The 16,524-nt window shown below is 35.5% G+C and overlaps 1 protein-coding gene across 1 annotated transcript in view; it reads left to right on the top strand.

Annotated features, from left to right (window-relative positions):
• Positions 1-16,524, top strand: part of rxfp2a (relaxin family peptide receptor 2a) — an 86,886-nt gene that overhangs the window by 30,243 nt on the left and 40,119 nt on the right. Inside the window, exons 3-5 of the mRNA XM_044140093.1 lie at positions 734-814; positions 2,643-2,748; positions 11,234-11,305. Of these exons, the coding sequence (XP_043996028.1) occupies positions 734-814; positions 2,643-2,748; positions 11,234-11,305 (259 nt within the window). The remainder of the gene's footprint in view (positions 1-733; positions 815-2,642; positions 2,749-11,233; positions 11,306-16,524) is intronic.

Below are 16,524 nucleotides of genomic sequence, written 5' to 3'. Positions count from 1 at the left end.
TCAATTCATCATCATGATTTTCAAGTTTCTTTTAAATGCAGAAAGAGATTTAGATTGTTTCTTCTCACTGTCAAGATTGTTCTATAAACTTTAACTGAAATCTGTCCATGTCATTCTGAATCTAAATCTTTTGAATATCTCAGTGGATTTTAAATTATATTTGCTTTCATTAGAAGTCTTATTTGGACACGTTTCTGTAGTTTGTAGCAGTACACGCTTCTTTTCATGTCATGAAAAATGCTACCAACATCATCAACTATTGCTAAATAAGATGCTTTGAAAGCTGCATAGAATATTATGGAGAAAATTCAGATTGATTAGATGAAAGTATCGGTTTTTTGTCCCATTACAATAGACTTTGATTAATCTATGCAAAATTCCCCTTAAAATTGGGCTGCTATAAATCACATAGAAAAACTTTACCTTGAGAAACAAAATACTCGGTTATCGCCTTGTCATAAACATTTACTTCTTTTATTAATTCTCTATAAAACTAAATATAAGTCTGCACAACACTATATCCGAGGTGAATTATGATCCATTCAAAGTCTTATGAAGGCTCATCAGAGCTTGTAAATTCTCCACCATACACAACATTTATTATTAAAATCTCCTGCAGGGTACCAGGCTAAACACTTAAAATATTAACCATATTAGATGGAGAAAAATGTTTTAATGGATTTAAAATTCTTCTATTCAAATTCAGCAACCTGTTGTTTGATTTGATTTGCAGGTGATAACATTGGTTTGGCAGATTTCATCGGAGAAACCCTTCAGAACCAACCAGCAATTTCTTCTTTTCTCAATGAATGCTGTAAGTAATTCTCATTATGTTTCAGTTTGTGCCTTCTCTGTGCATCAAGTCAATATTCATTAGGTGGGAATAAAGTTTGTAGAAATCTGTTGATCCAGGTTCTGTAGTTGTACCATCTGTATGCAAAAAGCCCTGGGCAAGCCTTCTGCTAACCTCCAAATCCCAGTACAGTGCAGCTTGTGAAGCAATTAAAGCCTAAAATTCCTCAAAAAATAAAGGCAGTGCTGACACTGAATGTCAAGATAAAGTCAAATTGTAACTTTTGCTCCACTGTACTTGGTTTCAGTGGGACTGACAGTAAGCAGATCCTCATCACACCATTTAGCAGCAAGCAGTAGGTGCCTACTCAATGCCCAGGGGTGAAAAACTCCAGTTGACTGCAGACACATGAAACAAATGTTCTGGATCAAATGACTCATAATTTGTTTATGTTGCTTGCCCCTCAAACACATCTAATGCCGCTGTTGGCCACTACTCATATGGATTGCATCAAAAACTACTACTACAAAAAACATTGACTCGAAAACCGTATTGATCAAATGCAAGGCAATGAGACAATTATCTTGTTCAATTTTTAAAGATTGCGTTTCTTTTAAAAATATGTACATAGTTTGTCAAAAATGAATGACTTAATTTCAGTTTCACTTCATTTTTGTAATTTATCAACATTACACATCCATCCATCCATCCATCCATCCATCCATCCATCCATCCATCCATCCATCCATCCATCCATCCATCCATCCATCCATCCATCCATCCATCCATCCATCCATCCATCCATTTTCTGTTCACCCTTGTCCCTAAAGGGGTCGGGAGTGTTGGGTCTATTTTAGTTCCTAATCTGCAAGGAATCAACCAAAAGCACAAATTGCTTTTCTGCAGAAAAGGGAAGCTGAGGCCAGACGCGGAGAACCGCCGTTAAACACTGTCTGTGGTCAACTCCGTCTGCTCTCATTCCCCAACTGCCTTTTATTATGATTACAAGGAAGGAGGTTGGGCTTTTTCACACAGTCACACAAAGAATGGATCAAAGACCTTTACTACAGGATGATCTGAAACCTTCTGTGCACACGAGGCTGACCAATACCAATCAGTTTCATCAGGAAGCTGATATTGCAGGCAGCTAATTACCAAAGCAGCTGAGGACACAGGAATGTGAAAACGTTTCTAACCCCCAAGCAAACACTCAAGAAACAGTTAATAATGTATCACAAGAAAAAAGAGCTAAGTAAACAACAAACAAAATAATAATATGAAAACATAACCTTTCAAATAAACTTAGATAATTTTTTCCAACAGGGAGGGTTGCTGGTGCTTATCTCCAGCTACGTTCAGGGCGAGAGGTGGGGTTCACCCTGAACAGGTCACCAGTCTGTCGCAGGACATCAACATTACACACAGAAAACAAAATAAAAAAATGTACTAATTTACCAAAAAAGAAATAGGCTGAAGCCAAGACTTATACCCTGTTCATGAAATACACAATAAAGTGTATCTTCTGTCCCTATGCATGCATACATATGTACATGTACACATATTTATATTTAAAAATGCATGTCTATACATACATGCACACACATCACTTACATACATGGTTACACGGTGCATATATACAATTACATAATTGAACAGGTTTTTATTATTGTACATTTCAAGGCTCTTTTAAAGCTCAGTAAGAAAGGACATGATTTTAGGTCATTCAATTCATTCCACTATGTCACACCAGTAACAGAAAAAACATCTAAATCTTACCTGATTGCTGTCTTTAATATGTTCAAATATAAGCAAATCTCTCAAATTGCATATATACTCTGTGTGCTGCTAGTTTTGCAGGAGTACCCGGAAAGTTGTGACTGCATCCAAACAGACATCAAGTGTGTGGAGGTCAACCTGGAAGCTGTTCCCCTGGTTTCACCAAATGTCACATGGCTGTAAGTTCAACACTCTTAATCCTGCTGAACTTCTTAAATTCTTCACATTCTGAAGAGAGTTATATGTTTCAGGAGCTGAATCTTTGTGAAAAGCTTCTAGATGCATTGATTTAAAAGAGACACATTTTTGTTTTCTGTTTACAAGCAATCATGAGAACTGGTGGTTTTGCTCAAAATGTTGAAACTGACACAGATGAAGAAATCCAATATTTATAAGGGGCTCTTTCCCCCTCACAGAATGTCTCTGTATCCTTTTTTCATTTCATTAAACCAATTTTCTTATCAGCCAAAGATAACCTAATAAAATTTAACCATTTTCAAATAAATGTGCTTTTATGAATATGAATATGAAAAAGTCCTTAACATATAAAAACCCTATAAACTAAATACATAGTTGTGATATATTTTGTTGGAAAAACTGCCAACAATCTGTTCTTTAAAATAGAGAGTTAACTGCTCCAGAGCTCTAAATATAATTTTGACCAAATGTTCTCTTTTGCTCACTGTCTCTGCATTTTCCACCACACTGTAACATTAGATTAATTTGATTTCTTAAATTATCCCTTCTTTTTCATCAAGTGGATTCTTAAAAATGAAGGTCATTTTTTCTTCAGGACTTTAACGTGTTCTTCTTAAGCGAAATTAATTTAAAGATCATTTTAAAAATAAAGATTTAGAGGGTGGGCTGGTTTTGTTAGGGCAAGGGAAAATAATTATTTGTTAATGTGTTAGTAAATATGATTTGTAGTATAATTCCATTAATCTACACATGACAAAGTGGATGCTGCTATGCCAGTCTTTTCTCTCAGATATTCACTTCTATGTCTGCCAAGTACCATTTGTCCCTCAAACTGTCATTGGCTGAGTCAGTGTCCTGTGAGGTGAATGAACTTTGAACAAATGAGCATTCATGAGAATGAGTCACATTTTCACCTCAATATGTACTGACTGCAGTTATTAGGCTATTTGTTTTTCTTTGAGGATTAATTTGATGACTGAAAACTACAGAGCTCAAAGTCAACACAAAAGTTTCATAAACCTCTGACCTATTAATGTCAGAAAGTAAGAGTTAGGTTTTGGCTTATCTATGAGAATATATCACTTTTTTTAACACATTTCCTTTAATGTTGTTGTTATGCAGTGAAGAATTTTTATGCATGCGCTGCATAAAAACATGGTTTATTTATTCCCTCAACCACTCCTTGAGGTCAGTGTTTTCTGAAAACTGGAGGTGGATTTGAGAGTAGGCTTTGAGTCTGCCTTCAATCTAAAAAGGTTAAACCAGCTCATATTTAATAATATATTTAATTTATATATATAAATATGAACTACAGCTCATATTTAATAACAGCTCATCCCATCTGCACATCTGGTCTATTTGTGGACTCTTTCATCCAGGCTCTCATCTAATCTGTATATCGATGCTTTGAAAAATCTGTTTTAAAATATTTCTTGGCTTGTCCTTGACATTTTAACTTATTTGTCTTGATTGGATTTAAGCCTTCTTCACCCTGTCCATGTCTATGAGCATTCAGGAGTCTTTTTAAAAGATGGTTTTCAACTTTTGACTTTTCAGACTCAGGGAAAGTCATTTAAATTGATTAATATACCACATTTGAATCAACAGTTGTGCAAAGAACTGCACATTTAAAATGACCAAATTTGACAGAAACAAATGAAAGACGTCAAAATTTAAAGGAGCTATATTTAGTTTTTTTTTCCATCTCATGGCACAATCAAGTAACTGTTACCTTCAGTTGTCACAAAAATTATCTATATACCAGTGTTGTAGTCAAGACCACCTAACCTGAGACCAAGTCAAGACCAAGACCGAGGGAAGTCGAGACCGAGTCAAGACCAATACTAGCGCCCCGCACTAACATGACACAATAAAATGTGAAATATGATCAAAATTGCTAATCAAATTGATCTGAAAGATTCACATTCCCATCAAAACACCTAGATATTAAGTACTTAGAGCTGAAATAAATTTAATCAATATTAAAAGCGGAACAAACTCTTTGTTTTGCTCATCTAAAAAGATAATGCCATGGGCATTTGCCCATATCATTCATGTCAGAAATCACCACTGTCTGCACCATTAAACATAGCAATTGAAGCAAACAACGCTCAACTATGAACGCTGACCAAAGAGCAACAAGCAAGAAGTAACCAAGCACAAGGCGCTCACCAAGACTGTTCTCACCCTCTCTCCCACTGCATGAAGCCAGGCAGCACAATGATGTAATGTCTGCTATGATGGCAGACAATACAGCTGCCAATTTGAACGAAAACAATCAAAGAGCAATGGGCATGTTCTGCGTGCTCCTTCGTTCTTGTGTTTTATTTATTTGCTAATTAAATAAATATCAATGTATATAATAAAATAGTAGCTTCTGCAGTGTACGCAAAGCATTACAAGAACAAAGAACAGCTCTCAGTAAGATCCAGTCCTGTTCTTAGTAAAGAGAAGTTCAGAAGACTCAGATTGTTTGTGAATGTCACAGCACTATATTGCAGACTTTTGGAGACAGTGTTGTCTCATATATGTGACACGATGGTCGACACGTTAGTCAACACCTCCGCAATTCAGTGCAGTGAGTGACTTTTTTTCCATCGTAAATGCTTATGTGTCTCTTTACAGCTAGCTTTGCTAACATCACGTCAACGAAGCTTACCTTTCTTTGAGCTTCTTTTCTAAGTGACGAAAAAAGTTATATGTAGTCCCCATCATCTGTGAAAGCGAAGCGCTGCTGAATTAGCTGTCGTTTGTAGTAGTTTGTATAATAAGCTCAGCAGATTTCACCAGGTGTTTGTTAATTGCCGCTGCCACTAGTCTAGAGGAGCTGAGTGGGGATTGGGTGAGGGAGGGGTGCTCTGTGAGGTGGAAGTTCCAAAATCAATCTTTGTGGAAATCGGCGGTGTTTTGTATGGGCAAGCATTTTTAAATTGAAAAGGTTAAGTTGATTAAACTCGTTGGTTCCATAACTAACTATTTTAATAGCTAGTTCACTATTAATTAGTAATGGCTGCCAGGGGAGATATAAAATATAAAATATGGATGAAATAATCAAAGCAACACTCCATGTATCATATGAAGCTCAAAAAAGTCAATTTTACAAAACCTCCTGCCTTCCCTCCAGGCTCATACTTTCATCCTAATTTACTTGAGTCGGAAATGATATAGTTTCACCAGTAAGAGTTTATTCTTATTATGAGTCAAAGAATAAAAGTGAGTTTTCAAATAGGTTTTGAAAATGTCTAATATTGGAGAGGACCTGATGTGAAGAGGCAATTTGCTCCACAATTTAGGATCAGTCATGGATGATTTTAAAATTAATTTCAAATCTGTCTGGCAGCCAGTGTAAGGATGGTTTTATGGGGAATATGGTTTCTTGCTTGCATGTGGCAGTTAGTAACAATGCTGCAGAGTTTTCTGTCTGCTAAATAAAGACTAATACAGTCACCAAGATGATTTGAAGGGGAGGATAGCTCTCTCAAAGTCTGAAACAAATGAATTTATGTTGGCTGCTGAAGTTGTGCAAATAACTTCAGATGAAAAAATTAGCTTTGATTAGAGCATTTATGAGTCAAAAATCACTGACTTCAAAGCCCACACAGTTGTTTTTATACATTTCTAAAGAGCCAAAATCATAGAGCCTACACAGACCAAACACAATAATCTTTCAGAGTATTTTTTCTGAGAAACAAAAGTTGTCTAACTGTCATAAACACCTTGATATAGATTGTTCCACTTGTGCTACAGCTTCCCTCATTTCACAGCTACACATGAGCTGACATAATTAAATCCAATAAGTATTCAAATTTATACAGCTTGAATTTGAATAATATGCATAAATAGGATATTTTAAAAATTATTACTGGCTTTTTAGTTGAGCACAGATAATTTTGAAGCCCAGCTTGCTGATGTCGTGAACTCCCTAAAAGCGTCTCATTTCTCTCCGTTAGTCTGGGTCACATACTGAGCCATCCATCTTCTACCACATCTGATTTACCCTCTCTTATCAGTCATGGCACTAACATTTCCAGTCTCATTAATCTGTGTCTTTCTCTTGAGACTGAGCCTCCCAGCTATTTTGTAAACTTCAATATTATTACAAAAGTCCCTCTGCTGTCAGTATATGTTCCTTATTTTAAGGTGTTTACATTTGAAGTTCTTCAAAACTAATCGCATCTATGTTGCTAGCAGTGTTGGGCATGTTACTTTAAAATCAAATCAAAGTCAGACGCGTACATACACTTCCTCAGTATTTGGTAGCAGGGGATGGTGTTCCTCTTTTTCCTCCAAATCTAGTCATGGTCATTGTGGCCAAACAGTTCAACTAGTTTCATCAGACCATAAGAAGCTGACCAATTTGTTTTATATTGTTCTATGTCACATAAATGCTGTTTTATTTTATTTCATTTTTTGTGGGGGGTTTTATTTCAAGTTGCGTAACGCACTGTAGGGTTTCTGGTCTGTAAAAAAAGTTTACTTTACTTACCACTGTGTCTATTTTTGTTAATATTTGAACAGATGAATATGGCACCTTCCACCATCTGAAAATTGTCCCCAAGGAGGAGCCAGACTTGCAGAGCTCACTGCTTAAAGAGATAATAATCCATCTGTATAAACTTGTGATTCGAACAAGAGTAAAAAAAACAATCTCTGACACATTCTTATTCTCATTATTTTGGCATCTAGAGAATAGAAATTATTTTGGTAACTGACTTAAAACAAGAAAAGTCTGGTCTGATTTAAATTCAGACACTGAGGGAAAAGAATGTATTTGCATTACTTTATTTGCATAAAATATATTTGCTAATATTTTTCACAAAAAATGAAAATGAATAAAAATAGAGATGTATTATATCCCGCCCCCCAACAGATATGATGCATAATATTGTCCTTAGTAACTGTAATGAATTGTGGTAGCTTTTACTTTGCATCTACATTAAATAATACTGTGACATTTTACTCCCCAACCCTTATTACAAATAAGCTAAGAATGTTTTACAGATTGTAATTTTTATCTGAAATCCTTGAAAAAGTGATTCAGAAAGAATCTCTAAGAATCTACAAAAGATTTAGTGGTTCATATTTGAAATTTTAGAGAATGTGTGAGGGAAGTATTCCTGGCAAAATTCCTGGTAGAGTTGCAAATCACAGCTCGTACATGTCTGCTTAGCGTTTGCTTGTTCTCTTAGTGCAGTCACTTTGAATGGCCCTTTGGTGTGTTTCTGTGCAAGGTTGTCTGTTGTGTGATAAAGTGGTGTCCTCCAGTTTTGTTTCCCCAGTGTCTTGTGCACTGAGTGCTGGAAATAGCAACGCCTCTGCATAGAAAATGGATGGATGAGTCTTAGACTGGCCTACTACTTCCCACATCGTGCCAATCGCTATAAAAGGGTTATTTCCCATTCAGTGCCTCACTCTCAGTCTGACTCTCCAGGTTACACTTACAGTAATTTTAAGCTCTGAAACTTCTTTCCACTTACTTTTTATTTCTTCACAAGGCCATTAAAAAGCAGCAGAGACAGACGATGGCACATTATTGAATTTTACTCTAAATGTACCAGAAGGCACCTTCGTAAAAATCATAATGTAAATAAACAGACCAATTACACTTGTTGCAGTAACACTTCTGAGATCAACTTCACAGTTCGTTACTCTGCCAAAAGAATTACAGAAAAACTGTCTGTAATTAAAGCCCCAAGAGAGGGCTGGAAACATGATCGCTGGTCTTTTATCCCTAAATTCACCATGAACACTCTTGAGTCATTTTCAGAGCATGTTACTAAGTAGTCCAGTGAATTTCAGGACAGTACAGTGTGTTATTAAGTTGACAGCAGACTGCTGGTAGGAGAGCTGTTTGAATTTAACTCGAAAGTTCATTAAAAGCATTACAATCATGCAAAATAATCCAATAAAATTGTTAATTATTGTATTCCACTATATTTACAACAAAATAATAGCAGCAGGGATAGTATAGAATAATATAACTGTTCTGCAGGGCTATTTGGACGAACGTATGTGCAGTTTGTCGCAATACATTACCATACGGCAAAGAGATAAGAAGACTTCATTCAATCCAGAGCAGGAATTATAACAAACTTAGAAACCAGAGAAACTCTAGAGAAACTACTTTTGTTCAACTTTATCAGAACAAGAATCCAGAGAAACCTACTGGTTTATAAATTACAGACTACTTTTTCTTGAACATGGGTTTATACTATTTTGTTTTCTCTTTTCTTCTTTTGCTCTTTCCTTTGGTTTGTTGTTTTGTTGTATTTCCTTCTAATTCATGTAAAGCACTTTGAATTGCTTTGTTGCTGAAAATGTGCTTTTTTAACAAAGTTTCATTACCTTACCAAGCAAGAGCAAGGTACTCTGACTTCAGGATGGCTTCACTGGCTTCCAGTTCAGTCTAGAATAGATTTTAAAATTCCTCTGTTTGTTTTCAAATGTCTTCATGGCCTTTCCCCACACTGTCTGTCAGATCTTCTTCAGTCATATTATCTCCTCACTTTCTCTCAGGTCAGCAGATCAGTTGTTGTCAGTCTTCCTGAAAACAAAGAGGAAGCTGAGAGGTGACTGTTCATTCTCAGTTTCTGCCCCAAAAGTTTGGAATGATTTACCACTGCATTTCAGATGAACTGGGTACATCATTTAATCCCTCACTATGTTGACTTTAAAGCGCTTAAGGGGAGTCATGCTAGATTGAGTTTTTTGAGCTTTATACCATGTTATAAAGTTATTCCCTCATGAAAGGCATACCAGGAGTGTTTCCTTGATACTTGGATGAATGTTTGAGAGATCCTTCAGTCTCCAGTGGCAGCTAATCGGGATACCTAAACGCTTGCTCCCTCAAAGCACCGCATATTTACACAGATCACTATGTGCCTGGAAAATGCATAATACTGCCCCTGTAAATTTGGGGTAGTATGCATTTTCTAAGAACTTAGTACTAGTTTTGCCTGACATCTTAGACTGTTTTAAACTTTTACAAACTTTTATTTTCAAGTCTTTTAATCCGACATTTAAAATGTAAGAAACATTGACTATTATTTTAGTCATAACACTCTTCCAAGGAGAAAGAATGAATGTTAGTAACTGAGCCTCTCAATTTTTTCATTTGGTCACCTTAATTTGTTTCAGTTTGTAACTAATATCCTGTCCTGGACAAAGGCTCTACATGATTTAGTAGCATTTTGTTTCCCATCAGATAACAATGGGTCATTTTTATTAACTGAAATGGTTTTAACTTTATCTACCCAGGGAAAAAAATCTACTTAAACCTGAAGCATCTGTGTGTATAAAGCTGTAAAAAATATGACTGTAAATTTAATATACACAAAACTGTTTCCAACAGAGTATCTTTAGATGGATGATACACATCTGCGAAAGCAAAAGAACCAATTAGATTTGTAATTTGAGATCACAAATCTAATTTACAAGGGTGTTCTGGGCTAGACAGTAGTAGAGCAAGATAAACAGCAACATATACTGGTAAATGCTGTTGTCTTGGTGAGTACTTGATGTGATTTGATCTTATGTTTGTGAAGCTGAATCACAGAATCATGAATGTTTATAGTCTCTCAGCACCAACAAAACACTTAAATGTTTCCTCAACATTAAAGTATTCCCTCTGCAGTTTGTGCTTCATTAGTCACCTTCCAATAAATTATCTTCCTTTTGTTTTTTTGTGTTTAAATGTGTTTTCTTTTGTCTTGGTTCATCCAAGGCTAGAAAGGATGTCTGTGTAAACTTTATCTCTTTTCTTACCTTCTCTTTGACTGAAAGCACAATAAAAATCAACCATATTTTTGAAATTTTAGAAATTTTACATGCTGATATATTTTAGCTTAACAAGCAAAAAAAATGTCTTTTTATAAGGAAATACCCTTATTTTCTAGCATTATTTGCATAATGTGGGATTTTTTTTTTGTAAACATTGCAGATTAATTTACCTCAGCGAGATAAACTGTTATATTCATTGTGCATAATTTAATGTATATTTGCAGGGCTTCTGTTGCTGCTGTTGGTGGAAATTTTTATCAAACAAACTTAAAGTCAAATTTGTTTCGATAAACACCAATTTTTCTGATAACTGGAAATGATTTGCCGCTGACACTTAGATTCTTTCAAGAAGTTTGGCTTTAGCCATCCCTCTGTGTTTGAGACTGCAGAAGATTTTGCTCTGAAAGAATAATGTCCCTGTCTTTAAATTATTTAATTTCTCATACAGTAGACATCTTAAAATTTTTAAGTGCTCTGGAGCTCCAGTAGATGGTTCTTCCCCTTTCATAGTGAAAGAAAATGCTTAAAACCCATTCTGAATAAAAACGCAGGGGTTGTTTGTGTGGTTACTCAGAGCTCACAATGCTTTAGTCATTTTACCTTTTTTTCCAACTCATTGTACTGTAGGTGTCACATCATGCCTAATGTGTTTAATGTTATTCTGACATTATTTGGCTTTTATTACAGGTCACTGAGGAGCAACAAGATCCAAATTCTGCCCGACTTTGTTTTCTCTGAATACTCTGCACTGGAGAGATTGTAAGTAATTTTGTGCATGTTGCTTCCATTCCTCACAAACACATTGTACTTATTGGTTTAATGGATCAGTGTTCAAATCTTGGCCTTTTTTTAATGGAAACTTAAATGTAAATGAATGTACACCGTAAAGACGGCAATGGAAAATGTGTCAGGATTAAGTAAAGCTATAATGGTAAAACTATACTGTAAGATGTGATGCAAAGAACAAAGATTCATTTGGTCTTAAGTAAAAGATTTTAGCTTTCAAACTAAAATTAAATCAATCAGTTTTAAAATGCACCTCTATGTTACAGCCATATGAGTGCTGCAGTTTCAAAATTCAAATAATTTTAAATGTGTTGCAGGTATTTTTCCAAATAAAATTTTAATGTAGAATCTATTGTATGATAAAAATTCAGATTTTTTTTGTTATTGAGTATTTGTGTGTAATTTTCTAGACATTTCTTTGCACAACTATATTTATCTGCAAACTGGCCACACAGAGGTTGATGATTGATTTTAATTGCTGCATGTTATGCGTTAGGCTTAAAAAGTCACATTTCCACATCCTAGCAAAGTTTTCTGAGGCAATTCTTTTCGACTCTGCATTAATACTGAAGGAGCCTGGACCAAATGACTTCAGGAGGGACACATAGAAAGCTGTAATACAGAGGACAGAACATTTGAAATTACTCTGAACACATGGGGTGAATTTTTATGAAGGGGGGTGTTAAGCCTTTCTGATTAGTAGAAAACAAGTCAGTCATTTGTTTCAGTCATTTTATTTGGCTTCACACTGTACATCGGAAATATAAGTTTTTTGTTGTTTTTGTTTGTAAAATCACTCATGCAGTATATTACATTGTTTTATGTTGGGAACATTCTTATACATCAGTAAAATTACTCCAAACTCAATTGTGATATTCAGTTGGAATTATGACTGAATCCTGAACTTCTGCTTGTTTCCAACGTCTATAAATTGTTCCAGACATATTCTGTCTGAATGGATGCATTCACATGAAAATCTAGTTCATACTTTTCATGCCTTACATTACCTATTTTCTGGATTCATGTTTTTAAAACATAAAAATTAAAATGCAATGTTTTAATAAGAGACCCCATTTCGAGATACCATCAGAAATATATTCTGCCGCAGACGCGGACAACATGGGAACAACTCAAGGAAAGAGAGATTCTCCCACACTCACAAAAAAAGTTGACATGGCATTTTCTTCCTACAACCTAATTATTGCAATGAAAATAACTAACCTTTTAGAAAACACAAAATTCCGAGTCAAAATGACTTATACCATACATTTGACAAAAGATTTTCGATACAAAAACACATGGGGACCTGTCATCTGTGAAATGGGAAATAACAATATTTTTAAGATAGTTGTGTATGAACTTTTTGGAAGAAATTAATTTGTCAGTCTTTGAGATTGTGGGTGTGTTCATATTTTTATTTATATATTTTAAGTTGTGTAACATACCCCGCCTCTCGCCCGGAACGTAGCTGGAGAGGCATCAGCAACCCTCCCGACCCCTCTGCGGGACAAGGGTGAACAGAAAATGGATGGATGGATGTTGTGTAACATTCTGACTCGGGTATCCTACCTCTGCATGTCCATTTGAAATGCTCCTCTAGAATACATTGTGCTGGATGGTAATTTGTGTTTGGCTAGAGGTGATTTTGTTTTCGAAACAAGGCAGTATCTGTCTGTGTTTCTCTGTGTGTATCTGTTTGGAGAACGAAGTTGTTTGTTTCCTTGTGCAGTGGAAGTTCAAATAAGAGTGAACTTCAAGACTCAGCTGGTGAAATTGGTTTAAAACTTATTATAACCTGTGCTTTCCTTGGAGGAAACAAGGCAGTTTTTTTTGGAGAACTCAACGAGCTCGCCATCCCAATCTTACACCAAACAATAGTTTTCTGTTCATGTGCAAATATGCAACAGGAGTCGGTAATTTTGTTTGCAAACACGTCGAAATCCAGGCAGCGATGCACAACATCTGTGTTTTTCAGAGCTTACATAAGTTTATTGGTAGAATAAGCCAAACGTGGTGGAAAAACCTCTTTAATGAAAGCACAGATTTCACATTCTCCACTGTGAAGCGAAGAGAGAGAGAAAGAGACCAATGCTGTGATGAAAGCCTTTTTTAAATGATTTACTAAAACATTTTTCAGTGCTTATGTTCCGAGAAACAGATTAAAACGATTACAACTACACGGGATTGTTGATTGTTCACCTGTTATAAGTTTGGACACACACATGCTGCTGCGTGTGTGTAGTTACTGCTCCTTTGAGTAACATCCTGCACACTTTAATTATGAGAGATTAGTGGATTTTTACAAACCTCTTCTGAGTTAAACTAGGTTCTGAATTTCAGTCTGCTTGAAATGTAAGTCATTTCAATCTTATAGACTGTTTCACTGTTTTGTTTGCAGTCCAGTCTGTTGTCAAGGTGAACCCTGAGCTGAAGTCACCTCCTTTATTTTCAGCACATTCAAGATGATTTGATTGTTTCCGCACAAAGCTGTCCACCAACTCTCTAAACGCCGCCTTTTGTCTACCTCTGATTCACCCAACAACTGTAAAGTTGTCTGAGTATTTCTGCAGACTCTGACTTGAACTGGAAAATTGAGGTGTACAAAACGATAGGGACCGGTAGAAGTGCTGCTCCCTTTTCACATGGTAATGACTTCACACTGTGGAAACATGCTTGATGCTACAAGCTATTTTATTAAAAATATATGAACAAAGAAAAATACAGATCATCTGCTTCCCTTATTTGCTTTTAAGGTCAAACTGTAATCTATTTACTATTTGAAGTAACTGGTTTTGTATTAAAAAAAATAGAATTATTACAACACCAAAAACCTTGGAGTTCACAAAACGTTAAAGGCAAAAAGGTCTAAAGTCATATTTAATAAATTTGACTATTCTTTAAAAGATTACTTATTTTAGTAACTTAAATCACTAGGTACAACACATTAAACAGGTTATTTACACACTGACATTTTTCATCCTTCAGTTATGTTAGTTATATTATTTCAGCTAATGAAAACCGAACTTTTAAGATTAGAATATTACATCAGTCTAATAATAAAACATTTTAAAACTGAAATGTGGGTTTATTGACCAAGCTTTCATGCTTGGTCTCCTGTGCAGCTCTCAGGAGTTCCTGGATGTTCTTGGTGATCTGCTCCGTCTTGCAGATAACGTCCTCAGTGCACGGCAGGGTGGCATCTTCTTCACCTTCCACCCCAGTTTCCACTGAGTCAGGAGTTGCTTCAGGAGAGCAACATTTACTGAAAATGTCGAACTTTGACAACTTTGCTGAATATTGTAATTTATCATAAATTTTTAAATGTTTCTTAACTCACGGTGCATCAAACAATTGTAAGGTACCTTTTCGCAAAACCTCCTTTGGCCAAAACAGATTTTTCTGTGTAAGTTCTTTGTTTGTGAAATTCCTTACTTGCAGAGTTGAAACTGATTCCAAACCGGTGCATTTTTAGATTAAGACTGAAAGAGTGTCTTAAAGAAGACCAGGTTTGTAGTTATGGTTAACAGTCACTCCATGATGTCTCCATGATGACTCTTGTTTCATTGTGGTCTGCTTTAAGTTAATTTTAGGGTTTATGATATCTATGACATTTTGTTTTATGGTCTTTTAATAGCTTTATATTGTTGAAGGCCTGCCTGCGGATGTGCCTTGCCAATTAGCTACGGCTATAAATGTTATAGTGTTCTCTTTTTGTTAATATGTACCACTTGTCCCCATGCAAATAAACAAAAGAAAAAAGAACTTCAAAATTACTTGAGGATTTGAACGTTAGGAACATCATATGATAATGCTTTAAGAACAGATTGTGGCCTGATTGGTCCAGAAAAGTCTGGACATCTGCAAGTGCCAAGAATAATTAAAAAAGCCAATTTAAAGGCCCATATTCCCCACAAAGAAGAATTTTAGTTCATTGTTCTCTAACCACCGGTGGGTCCGTCGGGTTGCCAGTCATATCCAAAATGTAGGCATCTGTAAGATTAAGCCTATTCTCCTCACCACTCTTCCAATAAAAGCTACTTTAATGCCTGGCATTAAAACCTAATCTAAACAGCTGCTAGAAACAGCTTGAATCAATTTGGACATTCTACTATTACTACAACTAAATCAGTGCTCTGAACATTTGGTGTTTAGCATTTTCAAACAGACGTTTGGCGTTCAACTTGTCCTGACGTCATATAGAAATGTAAACTTGTTGCTGTCCTAAATTAACTCCCTTTTACCTTTCTCTACAAAACCAGTAGAAATGTCACTTTTTAAGGTTTCTGTGAATATTAAAGGGTCTTCATAAAAAGTGAGTTTTTAAAAATGAAAGATGAAATATGTATTTTGTGCTTCTTTCCTCAAACTTTTGTTTCTAAAAATACCTCCACATTTATTGTGAAATTTGTTTTGACTACAAGAAGAAAGAATAGATTTAAACCCAAAGGTTCATTTAGGCAAACCCTTAATAACATGCCCCAGGTAATGCAACTTAATTTATAATGAATTCAACATTCCAAACTCACCATCTGCTTCATAATTAAACTTATTGTCCTAGAACATCCGTTCTTTTCCCCAGGCAATAGGATTTTTTCTTTTAACTTCACCCAAAAGGAAACACCTGCAAACTTGTACAGCTATGTAGGTAAACTCCATATTCACATATTTTTTTGCCTCTGAGTTTGAGATATACATAAATTATTCCAGCAGAATGTGGATGAGGACATTTTTTAACATAATTCAGAGAATATAACCCTACTTCTCCTAGTTTTGTTGTCTTGCCAATATGCATGTCATATTTAGGGCCAAACCTCATTAAGGGAATCTTCTGGAACATCAACTCAATGAATGTCTATCTGTGGGGAATATATGCTGTCTGATTTGTCAAATAAAGTTCCCCAGTTAGGCAGGACATTTGCTACATCATAAAAAGGTGAGATAGAAAGTTAAAAAGCAGTTTGGGGAAGTTCTGATGATGTTTAGAGCTCAAGGTGACTATCTACAAAAGCTGGATAAGCCAGATCCTCCCCTTGGTATTTTTGAAAAGGATAATTGGAGGTGAAAAGAAAGGAGAAAAGTATCAGAATTCCTCATGTAGAAACTACACGATGAGATGCTATTATGCTCAGGCACGAGGTTGGAATAACAAGGACTAGGCATGGTCTCTTCTCTAAAATTTAATAATTTTGTAA

The sequence above is a fragment of the Gambusia affinis genome, linkage group LG15, assembly GCF_019740435.1.
Source record: "Gambusia affinis linkage group LG15, SWU_Gaff_1.0, whole genome shotgun sequence".
Classification (NCBI taxonomy): Eukaryota; Metazoa; Chordata; class Actinopteri; order Cyprinodontiformes; family Poeciliidae; genus Gambusia; species Gambusia affinis.
This window is presented reverse-complemented; position numbering and strand designations above follow the sequence as displayed.